Here is a 17,415-nt window from a genome sequence, read left to right as displayed (position 1 = left end):
CTACTATGACTCATTTATTTATTCATTTCACACCTGTGTTCCTGCCATTGTGGAGTTTACAATGGAAGTTTTCCAGTGAGTAAAGAGGGGTAATAAAGAAGTGAGATGGATGTTGACTGTAAAAATACTGAAGGAGATAACCCAAGTAACAAGAAGAGAAGGTGAAGGATGATTCTCTTGAGGAAGTTATATTTGAGCTGAGAGTCAAAGGAAAGATTTCAGCTATTTGATGAACAAAGGAGTCGGCATGGCAGTAAGAGGGATTACCATACTGACTCTGAGCCAGAACAAGTCTCAAGGATCATGGGAGAACAGAAAGAACATGAGAGGAGAAGTGACAGGTAAGAAGGAGCCAACGTGCTATGAGAAGACATGGAAGAGTGTTCAGCAGGAGAGTGGCATCAACTGGGTCAGGCTTGCATAATGATCCTCTGGCTGCTCTATGACATGCGTTATAAGGTGGCAAGAGAGGAGGCAGAGAGAACAGTGAGAGAGATGCTTAGCCTGGGGGAAACAGGCTCTGACCTTAGGTTAGAGAGGTGGGCAGTAGAGATGGAAGAGGCAGGAAGAGTCTGGCTATGTTTTTGAAGAGGAACTACCAAGACTCAATTGTAAGTTATTGGATGAGGAAAAGGGAGGACACTGAGGTGACACTGGGGTTTTCACAGCAGTTCAGGTGTACAGTGCTACCTTGTCCAGAGCTGGGGAGGGTGAGGTGAGGAGTGGATCAGGAGAGCTCCACCTTGTCATGTTGGGCGTGAGCACAGTGTTTACCTTCATGGAAATGTGAGGTGGGTAGTTATATGCATGGGACTGAAGCACTTGAGAGAGTGTGGGTAGAAGACATAAGATGTGGAGTGATTATCATCTCCATCTAGGGTTAAAGGACTAGATGAGAGCACCCAGACAGAAGGTGTGGACATAGAGGTCTAGTAGTCATGAGCCAGAACCCTGAACACTGACCACATCAACATGGATGGGTAGGGAAGGGGTCATCCTACTATGTTCTGAACATAAAACGAGGGATGGATGCTTGCTGGAGGCAGGGAATCATTGCTATGGAGACTGAGTGTGGGAGGTGGGTGTGATTTCACCCATCTTGCAGACTGGTGGCAATTGTGGCCAATCAAGAAAACGTGTCATGAAACCAAGATAAGTGAGCTCCAATGAAAGGCAAGACCCACACAGAATGTCCTCTGAGGGAGAGGATGGTGAGGAGAAGAGTCCAGTGAACTTGGTATCGAGAGGATCCAAGTGACTTTGATGAAAGCACTAGCAGTGTTGATAAGAAGATGGAAGCACAAATTTGACAGTTTAAAAATGCAGGATGGACAACTAGTATAGGCCACAGCAAGCTCAGAACTCACTTTCTGAATGCTGTGCTATAAAGAGGTGCCTAGAAATGAGGGACCAGATGGAAGACAGTGATTTAAAAAAAATGAGATTATTAAGCATATTGGGTATCATTTGGCAGAGGGAAAAATGGAAAAAAGCCACAAAGGGAAAGCTTAACCCAAGGTGAAAAATCCCAAAAATGCAAAATGGGAGGGAGGCAGGACCACCAGCAGCAGGCACTCAGGCTGGGCACAGCTTGACCATAAGAAGCATTTGTCACCCAGGCTGAAATAAGGCACTATGAGGTGGCCCTGAATGGGATTCTGAACATAAAACAAGGGACAGATGCTTGCTGGAGGTAGGGAATCATTGCTATGGTGACTGAGTGTGGGAGGTGGGTGTGGTTTCACCCATCTTGTAGACTGGTGGCAATGAGAAACTCCCATGGGCTCTCTAAAGTGTGGCAGAGTTAGAACACCTGTTGAAGGGGGCACAGCAGAGCATCAGAGATTTGAAGAAGAAGAAAAAAAGAATGCAGGGAGATAGGAAAATCCAAAACATGCATTAATAATAAATAATGTCTCTTTCACCAATTGATTTGTAGCATCAATAGCTCTTATGTTTAATCATTTTTACTTTGGGTTTCCAAATTTCTATAGAAATAAAGAAATTCTTCAGCTATGATTGGAGATGCACAATCCCAATGAATTCTTAGGAGAAAGTCATGTTTATAATCTAAGTGTCAAAATATAACTCTAAACAGAATATTTTTCAAGAACTGATAATGGTGGGGCAACATGGCACAGGCTGGCAATATCAGTGGCTCAGAAGGCTGAGGCAGGAGGATTGCAAGTTTTTGGTCACTCAAACTAAAAAATAAAAGTTGGGGATGTATCTGAGCAGTACAGCATCCCTGGGTTCAATCTCCAGTACCAAAACGTTAAAAATAATAAAAAAATGATCATGGCCTCCTAATTATGCAAAAAAACAGGAAAATAAAACATGAAAATAAATAGCACTTACCTTATTAGAGAAGCTTATAAGATTTCTCAACATAAGAACAGAATGAATTATTTCTTCCTGAACAGCAAAATCAAGTAAACAATAAAGGAACAAAGAAGAAAAAAGAAATTAGTGTATTAGTTCAGTTTCAGCCTGCTTATGTAAAAGTAGAGCAGAATTTATGCTTTCAACTAAGAGATGACCTGGAGCCAGCCCTTCTCCAGTAAGACCAGGACCCCTGTTTGAGTTCTCTTTTTAGTTTAACATGCCTCTTCCTATGTGCCTCTAGCCAGTCTCACATATCTCATCAGGAAACTGACATGAAAGAGAAGGAAATTAAGGGACAGAACTAATTGAAACTTTGAGAAAAGTTCAGAGAGAATGATGAAGGAAGAAAAACAGTAGTTCAAGTGAAGAATCTTACAATGAAACAAGATAGTTTTTTTGTAGATGTGAATGATCTCTAGTGCCCATTATAAGACAGAGGTGCAGAAATGTGAACAAAGATGGTAACCTTTGATTATATCATCATTTCATAAGAAGTTGCATAAAATAATGACTATCAAGGATATTATAGTCAACAAGATAAAATCAGATTGGATTTACAGAATTTTAACTTACACTAGAGGAATTATCTATTATGATATGATTGACTTGCAGTGTTCATTTATAAGACATGTCAGAAGGCAAGAGAGATCAAACCCGTGTATGGGAGCCAAGCTGGCTGCCTACCTGGTCACCTTTCTTGCTTGTGTTTCATCAGTAGGACTACTTCCTGGGAGTCAAACAGCCATGAACCCACTACCTGACACAAGTTTACAGACCCTGCCCTCACCATGCTCTAGGCCATACCTGATCTGCAAAAGCTAATTTGCATACAGAAGAAATCAATGCATCCTGTATTTGTGACCATTGACCACATGATGTATTTCTGTTCTCCTTAACCAAACGATTCAGGATCCCAGTGATCATGGTGACATAGTTCTTCATTTCCATGTAACTCCCCATCAGCTGAAGGGTGGACAGGTTTTTCAGACTGGAATTATATCTGAAGAAAACACAGAACTATCATGATCGGACACACTGTAAAACTATTCATCTTGCCGACTAAGGGTGGAATGGAATTTAGTCTTGGGTGATTCCCGAAAGAAAGAGTATGACACAAAGGAGAATTGGTCTGTACAGAGACAAGACATCCTGTCAAACTCCCATAAAACCCTTTGTTTAGAACTGAAAAGGGCTCAAGAAGTCACACAGGTACGGATACAGAAATATCATGTCAGGTGAGGAAATGTAGTCCAGAGATACCACAGAGGCTACAGCTGGATGAAGTTTCACAGCATCCTAATAATTCAGAGTTGGTAATTAATGCTCAGATGCACAACGGAGTGGATATGCATACTGTACTTGTGGTTTCTGGTAAAATTACAAGTTAATGACTTCAGATTTCAACAACTGGGTATTAGTTTATTTATTTAAAAATGGTATATTTCAGTTATTTGCACTTGGAAAGACAACAGGAAGCCCTGAAAATAGTCTAGTGTTCAAGGTCAATGGTCAGTTCCAGCCCTTGCCCTGCAATTTCTTTGTTGTATCACTTTCAGAGCAACATTTACCAGAATAAATGAGCCTCAGTTTCCAAATGTGTAAAATAGAAATTCCAATTTATTAAAAAATGTTGTGTGAACACTTAGCATGTATGCTTAAGCACACATTTGACCAAAGGAGTAATGACTAATTAATGGAGACCAAGACTATAGGAATCCAGACTGAAGATAAAAACACGCAAATAAATCTGAGCAGAAACACCATGGGCTATACAAAGAGGGAAATACACTTCACAGTAGTAGTCTTGCTAAGTCAATAAATAAGCCAAACAAACAAAAACAAGCCCAGAGAAAAGGAATGAGTCAATACCCACAGTGATCATGATATATTTATCTAAAATATCCAATTCTCAATGAAAAATCATGAGATACCCAAAGACACTTAAAGTATAGCCAAAACACATGAAAGATAAGCAAACAATAAAAATTGTCTTTGGGAAGACCTGAATGTTGGACTTAGCAAATACTTCAAAGCAGCTTTTATAAATATGTTCAAAGAGCTAAAGAAGACCATATTTTAAAAATTAAATAGCCAGGCAGGAGGATCATGAGTCCAAAGCCTGCCTCAGCAATTTAGCAAAACCCTAAGCAACTCAGTGACACCCTGTCTCTAAATAAAATATAAAATAGGGCAGGGGATGTGATTCAGTGGTCGAGTGCCCCTGAGTTCAATCCTTGGTACCCACCCCTCCTAAAAAAAATAAATAAAGGCATAACAATAAAGAATTAAACAGAGAACATTAATAAAGAGATAAAATAATACATTTATGATACAGAAAGAACCAAATGGAAATTTTAGAGTTGCATGTACAATAATCAAAATGAAAAATTCACTAGAAAGGTTCAAAAGTAGGTTTGAGAAAAGAAAGAATTTACAAATTTGAGGATAGAACAATAAAGACCATGAGCCACAGAAATAAAACAGTAGGAAAAAAAATGAACAGACTCATGAAAATGCTGGACATCATTAAATCCATAAATCACATTTTTCATTCTTAACTTATTTTAAAAGCCATTGCATGAGATAATATCTATAAAATGTTATTGTTGGGCCCATAATGCAGAGAAAGGTAATATAACAATAACAACATTAAGAATGGGAGTGGGGATGAAGCTATATTGAATAGTGAAGTGACACTAAATGGCAACTTGAACTTACAGGGATACTTGAAGACAACTAATAAGAAGATTAATATACTTTAAAAACACTTATTAAAATAGATTGTACCCTTTTTTCTTTTCTAGTTTCTCTAAAAATAGATTATATAAAAGAATAGTCATAACACTGTATTATAGCATAATATAAGTTGTTTACATAATAATAACTTCACAAAAATAAGAGAAAATGGAGCTATATAGGTGTAAGTTTCTATATATAACTGGAAGCAATTTAATATTAGTTTGTAGAAGTTTCTAATAAGCTAAGATGTAAATTGTAAGCTCTAGAGCAACAACTAAACAAGTATCTGAAAAATATACTTAAAAATCCTTAAGGGAGGGCTGGGGTTGTGGCTTAGTGGTAGAGCACATGGCTTGCTTAGCATGTATGAGGCACTGGGTTCAATCCTCAGCACCACATGGCAATTAATTAATAAAATAAAGGTATTGTATCCATCTACAACAAATATTTGTAAAAAAATCATTAAGGGAGTTAAAATGGTACAATACAAAATATTCTTTTAAGAAAAAAGGAGATGATAAAGGAAGAAGAGAGGAACAAAATTATCATGGGACATATAGAAAACAAAAGTAAAATAGTAAACCCTACATTCAATGATTCTAATAATAGTAAAAACTGTGAATGTGTCACACAATCCAGACAAAAGATAGGGAATAAAAGGCTGGCTACGAAAATAAGATCCAACTAAAGGATAAATGTAGGTTGAAAAAGACATAAATACAAACAGATACTATAAGGCACCTAGAAAGGTTATATTTATATCAGACTAAAAATAAATTAAGACAAAAACAAGTATTAGTGATAAAGAACATTTCCCAATGATAAAATATTAGGAAGATTAAAAAATATATAAATATATAGGGACCTAACAACAGATGCTGTACACATGAAGCAAAAACCAACAGACCTATAGGGAAAGGAAAAAAAATTAAATTATACTGTCAATAATGGGTAGAAAAACAAGAAAGAAAATCAATAAATCTTTGTAAGAGTAAAACAATAACATGAAGGAAATAGGCCAAACAGATATCCACAGAACATTTTACCCCCCAAAAGCAGAATACACATTCTTCTCAAGTAAAGGATTTTTTTTGGAATATACCATATATGTAGGCATTAAAAAACTCAATAAAATTTAAATTATTGTAATAATACAAAGTACATCCTCTGACCATGATGGAATTAAATTAGAAATCAAAGACAAAAAGAAATTTGGCAAATTCATGAATATGTGAAAATTAAATGACGTATTCATAAAGAATCAATGGTTCAAGAAGCAGCAGAAAGGAAAATGACAAAACACTTTGAAATTAATGAAGGAAAGTAACTGGGATACAGTTAAAGTAGTGCTTGGGGTGAAATTTATAGCTACAAATGTCTGAAAGAAGATATCAAATCATTAGCCCATATAGAGAACAAGAAAAAGAAAAGCAAACTAAACCCAGACAAGCAGAAGAAAAGGAATGTTAAAGATTAGTTCAGGAATGAATGAAATTGAAAAAAAAATCAGTGAAACCCTAAGTAGTTCTTTGAAAAGATCATCCAAGCTGACAAATCTTTAGCTAGACTGACAAAGACACAAAATGAAAATAATGAAATTATTAAAATAATGAATAAAATGAATATCACTACTGACCATATAGAGATAAAAAAGACTACAATGCAATTCTATTCTTTTAAAAAATCCTGTGCACCAAAATATTACAGAATGTAGATGAAATGAGAAAATTTCTAAAAGAAACAAATGACTAAAACTATGAGAATACATTAGTAATTTTAAAACTTTCCAAAAAGAAAATACAGATGTAGATAATTTTACTCATAATTTTTATCAAATGTTCACAGAAGAATTGATACTCATCCTCACAAAATGTTCCAAATAATACAAAAGAACACTTGTAAATAGACTGAGGGCAGTATTACTCTGACAGTAAAGCCAGACAAAGGCAAAGCTGAAATGAAAACTACCAGCCAATAGTGCTTACGAATGTAGACACAAAACTCCGAAGTATAATATTAGAAAAACCAAATCCACCCACACAGAAAGAGAATTATATGCTAGGACCAATGGGATATATTCCTGAAATGTAAAAGTGATTCAACATGTGAAAAATGATCATATATAAATATAACTTGTGTCTTAATCTGTTTGGAAAGTTATGACAAAATTCTTTTCTAAAAAATATTTTTTAGTTATAGATGGACACAAATCTTTATTTATTTATTTTTTTAATGTGGTGCTGAGGATCGAACCCAGTGCTTTACATGTGTAAGGCAAGCGCTCTGCCACTGAGCCCCAGCCCCAGCCCCCAAAAGCCTTGAAACTGGATGAAATAGGAAGAACAAAAATTTATTTCTCACAGTTCTGGAGATTGGGAAGTTCAGAATCAGTGTACTGACAGGATGAGTGTCTGGTAAGGGATGCTCTCTGCTTCCAAGATGGCACCCTGTTGCTTCCTCAAGAGGGCAAGAACACTGCATTCTCATGTGGAAGATGCAAGGGCAACAAGGGCCTAAATGGATCATTCCAGCCCTTTTAAAAGGGTACTAATTCCATTCATGATGGTCAAAGCCCCCTACCTGCCCCCCAACCTCGATACTGTTACACTGGAAATAAAGTGTCAGCAGGAACCCAAGTATCCAAACCTTATCAACTTGTTAATTAGAATAAAGGACCAAAACCATATAATCACATCAATAGGCCTAGCAAGAGCATTTGAAAAAATTCAACATACTTTCATGATTAAAAACACCCAATAAACTAGGAATAGATGGGAACATCTTCAACCCAATAACAAACACCTACAAAAAACTTATAGCTAACACCATACTAAACACAAGGTGAAACACTGAATGCTTCCCCCTAATCATTAAACTGGAGGTTCTAGCAAGAACTGATCAGGCAAGAAAAAAGGAATAAAAGGCATCAGACTGGAAAGATCAAAGTGTTTCAGTCTCTATTTATAGATGAAACAATCTTATATATGGAAAGCTCCAGAGGAAGTGCTAAAAAATCTACTGAAATAAACATATTTAGCAGGGTTATAGGATACATGATCAATATGCAAAATCAATTATTGATCTATCTACTACAATAAAAATTCAAAAATGTAACTAAGAAAATAATTCCACTTATAATGACATCAATAATAGTGAAATACTCATAAACTCTAAAAAAGAAATACAAGATGTGCCTACTGAAAACTATGAAACATTGTTGAAAGAAATTAAAGGTCTAAAAAATAGGAGACATCCCATGTCCATGAATCGGAAGACTTAATGTTAAGATAGTAATACTTCTGAAACTGATCTATATATTCTAGAATATCCCTATGAAAATCCTAGTTAGCTTTTGCTTTGTTTTATTCTTTTTTAACACCTTCATAGGTGTTGGTAGCCCTAGCCCACAGTATTAGGAAGGGCAGGCTAAGTTGGAGCAAGAGAGAGGGTGGCCAACACCAGTCACTGTGGCACCTATGCTCTGTTTTGCTTTTGCAGAAACTAACAAGATGCTTTTAAAAAGTCATGTGGAACTTCAAGGAATTTGGGATAGCCGATCTTATGAAGAAATAACAAAATTGGGTTCAGGCTTCTCCGTTCCAAAGTTTACTACAAAACTACAGTAATCAAAAAACATAGCATTGGTGTAAAAGAGATATCTAGAAAATTGAACAGAATGGAGAATCCAGAAATAAACCCCAACATGTGGTGTTGATTTTTGACAGAAAGCCAAAGACAATTCTGTGGAGGAAACAGTTTTCAACAACCTGTGCTTAAAAGTTTGGATATTCATATGCTAAAGAATGCAGGTGGAGCCCTATACACACACACACACACACACACACACACACACACACACACACTCACACACACATATACACACATACACATACAAATTTACTCTAAGTGGATCATAAACTTAAATGTAAGACCTAAAAATACAAAAACTCTTAAGAAAAAATACAGATGTAGTCTTTGTATTATTTCACTAGGCAGTAATTTCATAGATTGACATAAAAAACACAAGGAATAAAAGAGAGGATAATTAAATTAGACCACTCAAAATTAAGTAGGGTCTTCAAAAACTTTCATTCTTCAATGGACAATCAAGAAAGTGAAATGAAAAGAGACTGAGAGAATACATTTGTAGATCATATCTTTAAAGGAATTTGTATGCAATGCCTACAAGAAAACCTCCCACAAATTAATCATAAGAACAAAAATAATTCAAATCAAAAATGGGCAAAGTGGATGAATAAACATCTAGAAGGAAGATACCCAAAGCACATGAAAAGATGCTCAGCATCATAAGAGCATAGGGAAATGAAAATCCAAACTTCAATGACACTCATTAGAATAGCCATAATCAAAAAGCAGACAACAACCAGTGTTTGTTAGGATGTACCCTCATCTAGTGTTGGTGGGAATACAAAAGGGTGCAGCCATTTTGGAAAATATTTTGGCATTTTTCTAAATGCTAAAACTAGACTTATCATGGTTGTCAGTGTTATCAGAAGTTATGCATGGTTATCAGAGTTACCAGTGGTTCCACTTCTAGTTATCTACTCAAGAGAACTGACAGCAACCCTGCACACAAAATCTCACACAAGAATGCCTAGAACAGAATGGTTTGTTATAGAACCAAAGTGTGGGGAAAAAACTCACATGTCCATTAATTTAAAAATAAAAAAACCAAAATGTGATATATCTATACAATAAATAATATTCAAAAATAAAAAGGAACAAGGTACTAATATATGATCATCTAGATAAAACTCAGAAACATTCATGAAGAAAAACAGTTATTAAAATCACATTTCATATCATCCCACTGAAATTCCAAGAATAGGCAAATTGGTAGACATGATATAAAATTAGTTTCTACTTGGGGCTGGGGCTGGGGCTGGGAGGAGGAAACTAAAGATAGTGGTGTGGGTAGAGGAGCGGCAACTAATGAGCACATTATAATAAATATATTTTATGGTCGTGAAAATTGTCTAAAACTAGATTGTGCTGAAGATTGTACAATTCTGTAAGAGTACTAAGAACCAAGGAATCGCACACCTTTAGTGAGTGAACTATATAACAGGTAAATGATACCTTCATAAAACAGTTCTAAAGAAAGAAAAAAGTGTGTCATGGGTTCTGAAGCACTGGCACAGATGCCACAGAAAGGTGAGTCAACAGGACTATAGTGACAGAACCCCAACTTCTCCCTTTGCCCATCCTGAAATCAGTTCCTGCCACTCTTCCTTGCTGCTGTCCCCTGAGGAAATATGGACACTGCTTTGGATGTCTGTGTCGTGTGATACTCACAGGTCCTCGCTGAGGCAGTCTTTCCCATGGAAACGGGGCAGCACGGTCACCGCCACAGAGCACGCCAGTGCCTTGGAGCCTTTGCTGTCTGTGATCTCAGTAGAAACCATGACTATGAGAGAACATGACAGGAGGGTCATCCTGAATAGGTGGCTACAGAGATGCCTCTTCACACCCTGACAGCAACTGAGCAGCACCAGGTGGATGAGCTTAGTCCTGCAAAGCGCAGGATGAGAGGAAATTGCAGGCTGTTTGCCCTCTCAAGGTGCTTACACTGTAGTTACCAACAAACCAGCAAATAGAATCTCCTTTGAGCAGATCCATATGATGGAATGATGACGGTTGCTTCAAGGGCTACTAAAATAAGGCAAGGCATGGGAGTGGTACTTCAGGTTCTCCATTTCTGGGAAGATCTCACACCCCAACATAAAATCTGAGCATCAGTACAAGGCACTGAGTGCCAATCAGACAGGGAAGACACGAGGTGTCACAGAGAGTTGGTAGGCAGAAGGCACCATTGTGTGCTGTGGGTGTCAGGGAATGACTCATTTATTCACATGCTCCCCCTTTCACTCATTTGACCCACAAAAGGTGAGCCTGTGGCAGGATAGGAGGTTATGACCAAAAAGGATTGTCTGTACCCTACAAGTAATCCTGTCCACTAGCAACATGAGGAGTGCTGAATCAGGGTGAATGCCAGGGCCACGGGGAGCTCACAGAGTGAAATATAGTCTCCCTGATGGTCCATCAAGGGCTGGGGTAATATTTTAATCAGTTCCTAAATGACGTGTATAGATCTAACAGGTCTAGAAGAAAGGTGAAGACAAAGTCTAACTGAAGGAAGTTTGCATGAAGACATAGGAATGTGGCAGGAAATGGCTCTACTGGGTCTTAGGAATCCCTCCATGTGGTAACAGCTCCAGGTATGCTGAGGAGACCTGCAGATGAGCTCAGAGTATGGGTGGTGATCAAGTGGTGAGGGCCATAGGTGCAGATATGTGACTTATACAGGAAGATACATGGTGTGTTGATCTATGCACCGTGGTGTCTTCATAACATCTTCAATTTGAATCCCAATGCTAAGGGTTTGGGAACTTAATTTTAGAGGTCATTTCTTCTCAAGATGTGGTCCCAGACACCTGCATCACTGGAAAGCTTGTCTACAAGAAAATTTAGGTTCTGCTTTTTCCCCAGTAATATTTCTGAGTCAGTAAATATTATGTGAGCCCCTGGAAGCTCCAATTTTGTTTTTTGGGTTCTTTTGGTACCAAGGATTGAACTCAGGGAGACACTTAACCACTTAACCATATCCTCAGCCTTTTTTTGTGTATTTTGTTTAGAGACAGGGTCTCACTGAGTGTTTAGGGTCTCCCTAAGTTGCTGAGGCTGGCTTTGAACTTGTGATCCTCCTGTCTCAGCCTCCTGAGCTACTGGGATTATAAATGTGCACTACAGTGCCTGGCAAAGCTCCAATATTATAAATCCCCCACTGCATAAAATGTTGGTCCTATGAATCATGATACAGAATATGAGAGAAAAAAGTAGGTTTGGGGTAAGACTGTTCAATTTTACACACTTAGTAGGTGCCATATTAATTTTTGCAAAAGATGGAACATAAAAAGGTATGCATTATGTATCTAATTTTGTATCTAATTATGTATCTAATATTGAATGCAGATATTCATAGAAATTGATTATGATAATCATGAACATTAGAAGCAAAATCACACTTGTGAAGGACCTGAGTACCATCACTAACCCTGACACTACTCTGGGACTGTGACTTGAAATTTGATTCTAAAAATTTTTGTCAACATGGTGCTCAGGCCCTGCTCCAAGTTCTTCTGTTTGGATATCTGCCTAGCTCTATGGTCTGTGGCAGGCCTTGCGGACAGAGGCCCCTCATACCTCACATGCAGCTCTCAGGGGAGGGACATGCCAGGTCTTCATATAAGAAGGTTGCTATGGAGGTTTGGGCCTCCTTGTCTGAAGGACACATTCTGCTCTGACCAAGCTCTTAACATACATTTCTGGCTTCGGACCCTCTACTGAGACTTGGGGGAGCTTGGGATGAGCATCCATCATGAGAATACTTTCCAAAGGACAGAAGTTAAATGCAATTTTAGCATTTAATGATTTATCAGGGCAAGCTCATGAAAGTCAAAATCAACCATTCAGTCAACATCTACTGTACTAGCCTTTTGTTGCTTGACTTCACCAAACCTCAAGCTCAGATGGAAGTACAAAGGCATCACATACAAAGTGGAACATGATTAGAAAGCTCACAACTGCACCATGCTCAGGAAAGTTTTGCTCAATTTGACTAGAATCTAGAAGAAAGTACAAATGTTTTAATTGGAGGTGACAGGCAAGATTTCATACAGAAAGTACTTTCACTAGACTCAAAGGAGAGGTACTTTCACTAGACTCAAAGGAGAGGTGAGATTTCAATACATCAGGGACATGACTTAGTTCAGAACTTGGGCTGAAAAAGTTATACCAACTCAGTTCAAAGAATCTTCTAGATTAGTGACTCTCAACCTTGCTTGCACAGAGCAATTGTCTAGAAGTTAAAAAACAAACAAAAAATATCAGTCACCCCGGAGAGTCTAATTTAACCACACTGGGTTGTGCCCACCCAGGTACCGTGTTAAATGATAGAATCCCTTATATGTTCAGGTGAGGTCCATTCCCAAGTGCTGATTTAGAAATGGACAGGACCTCAGGGGCAGGGATAGGAGAAGAAAGTTTCCCACACTATGGGATTCATTTTGCTTGGGGGTTAGAGTTTATATATGAAATTCATCACAAAAGTTCATACATTCAAGGCTTAGTCCCTTGCTTGGTGCTACTCAGAGGTAGTAGAACCTTTAAGAAGTGGGGCCTAGAGGAAAGTCTTCCTGTCATTGGGGGCGTGCTCTCATAGGGCACTCCTTCCTCTTTCATACCCAGACTTGAAGTAAATGAGCCTTCACATCACTTGTTCCTGCCATGATATACCGTGCTGCCACAGGCACAAGGCAATGGTGTCAATGAATTATGGACTAAAACCTCCAAAACTGTGAGCCCAAATAAACTTTTCCTCTTTTTAATTTGATTCATCTCAGATATTTGTGATAGTAGTGAGAAGTGGACTAACAAAGGATTTACAATTAATTTGCTAACTCAACATTACTTTACTTCATATTATTTTAGTACTTTATCTCACATTATTTTTTTGGTCTGCATACATTGATTTGGTTTCACTTATACTAAATGCAAGATTCACCAGATATGGCATATTTCATTAGTAAATAAGAAATAGATTGGTGTTAATTATTTAATTCATATAAAAATTCTTTGGCATTTTATTATCTACATTATATGTCATTTAAAATTTAAAACGTGTGGTGTGTGTATGTGTGTGTGTGTATTTACTGATATTTATTCTAATGTTCTTCCTGCACCAAAAGGTAGGTAATCAAACTAACCTAAAAAACATTAAACCCATCAAAATAAATAAATGATTTTAATTTGTACACACATAGTTTTAAAAAATTTTTAGCTTTTGTAAATCAGGAGAAAATTTCTGGAGCTTAGTGATCCAACTAGCACTGTTACGTACCTTTGTAATTGTCTGAGGGCTGACCAGCTGGCAATGCAAAATAATACTGGGTATCTCTCCCATAGTACAGGGTATGTTTGGAGGTGTTTCCTATCTGGTAACTAAATTCATAATGAAAGTCCTATGGGGAGAAAAAATATGGGATACTTCATTTGAATGGCATCATCTATAAATATACATCTGCAACCTTCATTGCACCCAATGACATATGCTGCAGCCAGAAACAGAATGAATGAGAGCCAAACACGGTCTCCGGCTGCACAACACATGTGCAGAGTTCTCCTGGTTCCCGCTTGCACAATTCTTCCCTACAGAGCTCTATTCCAAAGGACCCAAAGCAGGAATAAAACAAGATTCCTCACTCAGGGTCTGCTAGCTCTCCAGCCTGAAGGTCCTGTCAGTCATGGATCAGACTGACAAGGGTTCCTCCAGGTGAAGAGGATCCTGCTGCCCCCTGCAGTAGCTAGGCACATATAAACATGAGTGACAACAGAAAAAGGAGATGGGACACATACTCTGTTAGGAGCAGAGGTCTTTGGAACTAGACTTTGAGGAAAGACCTGGGCCTGGTCTTTCCTGAGGACATGTGTGGGCTTCTTGAGAAGTGACAGAGGCAGAACAAAAGGGCAGAGACAGGCAGTGTATAGAGCAAGAAGACAGGGAGGATGGTACCAAGATTTCAATGTTGTAGCCTGCAACCCAGTCTCAAGAGGAAGCTTGCTAACCCAATCTCAGAAGGAAGCATTTGTTCCTTCACATACAGCTCTCTAATCATCACAAACTTTCTATAAGAAAAGAAAATAAAACATCCATAGTGACCTTCTCCATTGCCCAAATCAGGAGAGTAAAATGAAGTCCAAATTAGAGACATGCCCCAGGGTCAGGATCAGATTCCTCTGAGTTACTCACTGCCTACTTGTGTGCACAGCAGTAATGGGGACTCCTGCTCTGATCATATGGTAGAGGCCCTGAGTATCCCACTGTGGTTCCTTAAGAAAATCTGTCTCTCCTTCAAAACTGGGAGCTATTCTGACCTTGTTTCCATTAGAGAGAGGGAAGGTCCTGTTCATGCTTGAGCAACTTTCCAACATTTGACTGCAGGCCCAAGTCTTTCACAGAAGGGAAGAAGAGGCCTTAGTTCCTACTGCATGCCATGCAGAGCTCACCATAACTTCCAAAAGCTGCTATTACCTTTGGTCTCAGTACATAAAAGGGGCTGCCACCTACCGGTTTTCCTGACATGCAGAACACACTGAAGATGGTGTGGGCCTCCAGACCATGGTGGGGCTGTACATGACAGGCCATGTCCTGTGGAGCTGGGTTGATTGTCAAGTACAGCTGGGCTTTGCCTAGTAAGTCTTGCTTTGAAGCTAAGAGAAAAATGGGATAGAGTTTTGAGCCAGGATGGAAAACAACAGTAACAGAAGTTTTTATAGCAAAAAACTTAGAGCAGTGGTTCTCAAAGGGAGTCCTCAGACCAGCAGCATTTGCATCATCTGGGAATTGAAAGGCAGATTCTTGAGCCTCCCCTCAGACCTGCTGAATCAAAGACTGAGATGCAACAGTCTATAGTTCAACAGACTTTTAGGAGTTTCTGACAAAAGCTGGAGTTTGAAAACACTGCCTTAAAGCATGCATTCATAGAAGAAGCATTTACTGGGTGCTTATTAGGTGGGGAAGGTACATTCCCAGACCCTGGGCAATGACAGTAAATGAGACAGACCAATTCTCTACCCAGAAACCACACAACACCCACCAGTAGAGACCAAAACCTGGGGGGAGAGGACACTGACAGACACATCACCCCACAAATCAAACCTGTTCCATTCCCCTATTCTCTTTAAGCCTCAGCCATGTACATAAAGACATCTAAGTTGAATTTATTAACTGATACAATTTTATCTTCTCATTTCATTAACTGTATTAATATCATAAGTATTTGTTGAGTAGCTATCCCAGTATACATAATTATTAGTTCCCAATGATTAAACATTTTATTTTCCACATTCTACTATTATTAGTCACACTATAATGACTATTCTCATACATAAACTTTTTAAAAAAAATTTGCTTTTTAGTTATAGGTGGACAAATATCTTTTCTTAGAGAGAGAGAGAAGAGAGAAAGAGAGAGAGAGAGAGAGAGAGAGAGAGAGAGAGAGAGAGAGAGAAGAGAGAGAATTTTTTAATTTTTTTTTTCAGTTTTCGGTGGATGCAACAACTTTATTTTCTATTTTTATGTGGTGCTGAGGATCGAACCCAGGCGAGTACATTACCGCTTGAGCCACACCCCCAGCCCAATAAATATATTTATTTTATTTTTATGTGGTGCTGATGATCGAACTCAGCGCCTCATACATGCTAGGGGAGCACTCTACCTCTGAGCCACCAGCCCTCTCATGCATAAACTTTTTAATCTTTCAATGTATTTTTCTTGATATGAATTATAAGATGGAAATTTGCATGTCAAACTCTAAAATCTTGATGCCAATGATCATCATCAAGTGTCACAATAGGGAACTAGAGAACCTGTGCTACATATTAAGGGCAGGGTTAACACTATTTATGTGTTTTATTATCTAAGGCAGCTCCTTCAATACAGGTAAAATCCAAGAGGAAAAAGTGACTAATTCCACCTGGCTGACCAGGAAAATCTCTATGAAAGAAGGCATTTGAGCAAGAAGCCCTAAGGTACAAGTTATAAACTGGTTAGGAAAAAGACCTGAGGATAAGAATGGGCATCTCAGCTAAAATAACTCTGATGGGAAGGACAGAGTCACACAGTGGCCCAATGTGTTGGGAAGAGCATAGCAGGTGAAGGAAGCTATCAGGGAGAGTGTGGGGCAGAGGAAAAGGAAACAAGACGGGACACTGAATAAGCCCATGAACAAGCCCATGGACAAGCTCCCAGGGGTCTCCTGCGCTGATAATATATGTGGCCTATCAAAAAGAATGGCTATAAGCTTGTCATTAAGACAAATTTCAGAAGCAAGAGAGAGGCCCAGCAGAAGGACAAGAGAGATTGTTAAACAAAAGCAGGCATTGTCCCTCTTCAAAAATAGCAGGGACTTGGCTTAGTTTTGGGGCAGGAAGGGGCTCACAGTGGTAGTAAGAATCCAGAAGATCTGTGGGGATTTTTGCCCCATCTACCAAGTTTCAGAAGAAAATGAACCTCAAGTTTTTTCCTCAGGTGATGTGAGAGTTAATGCATGATACAAGATTGAAAATGCATGGCGGGTTTTAATGAATGCAAAAATGTGGACATGGTCTCTAGATAAATATTGTTGAATCCTCTGTACTTGTTAAAAAGGAAAATATCAAGAAGTTACCTACAAGTATGATCTCAGAATGAGTCATATATATGTGGGAAGG

The 17,415-nt window shown here is 38.4% G+C and overlaps 1 protein-coding gene across 6 annotated transcripts in view; it reads right to left on the bottom strand.

Moving 5' to 3' along the window:
* Positions 1-17,415, bottom strand: part of LOC101961207 (polycystin-1-like protein 1) — a 109,785-nt gene that overhangs the window by 88,698 nt on the left and 3,672 nt on the right. For all 6 annotated transcript variants that reach the window (XR_013435030.1, XM_078039763.1, XM_078039767.1 and 3 more), the window contains 5 exons: positions 15,272-15,414; positions 14,045-14,165; positions 10,441-10,552; positions 3,190-3,385; positions 2,359-2,415 (listed from right to left, as the gene is read on the bottom strand). Coding sequence is in view for 5 of the 6 variants with exons in the window: in XM_078039763.1 (XP_077895889.1) it covers positions 2,359-2,415; positions 3,190-3,385; positions 10,441-10,552; positions 14,045-14,165; positions 15,272-15,414 (629 nt within the window). In the remaining variant the exon portion in view is untranslated. The remainder of the gene's footprint in view (positions 1-2,358; positions 2,416-3,189; positions 3,386-10,440; positions 10,553-14,044; positions 14,166-15,271; positions 15,415-17,415) is intronic.

This window comes from Ictidomys tridecemlineatus, chromosome 2, assembly GCF_052094955.1.
Source record: "Ictidomys tridecemlineatus isolate mIctTri1 chromosome 2, mIctTri1.hap1, whole genome shotgun sequence".
Lineage (NCBI taxonomy): Eukaryota > Metazoa > Chordata > Mammalia > Rodentia > Sciuridae > Ictidomys > Ictidomys tridecemlineatus.
Note: the sequence above shows the minus strand (reverse complement) of the source record. Positions and strands in the feature narration are given on the sequence as shown.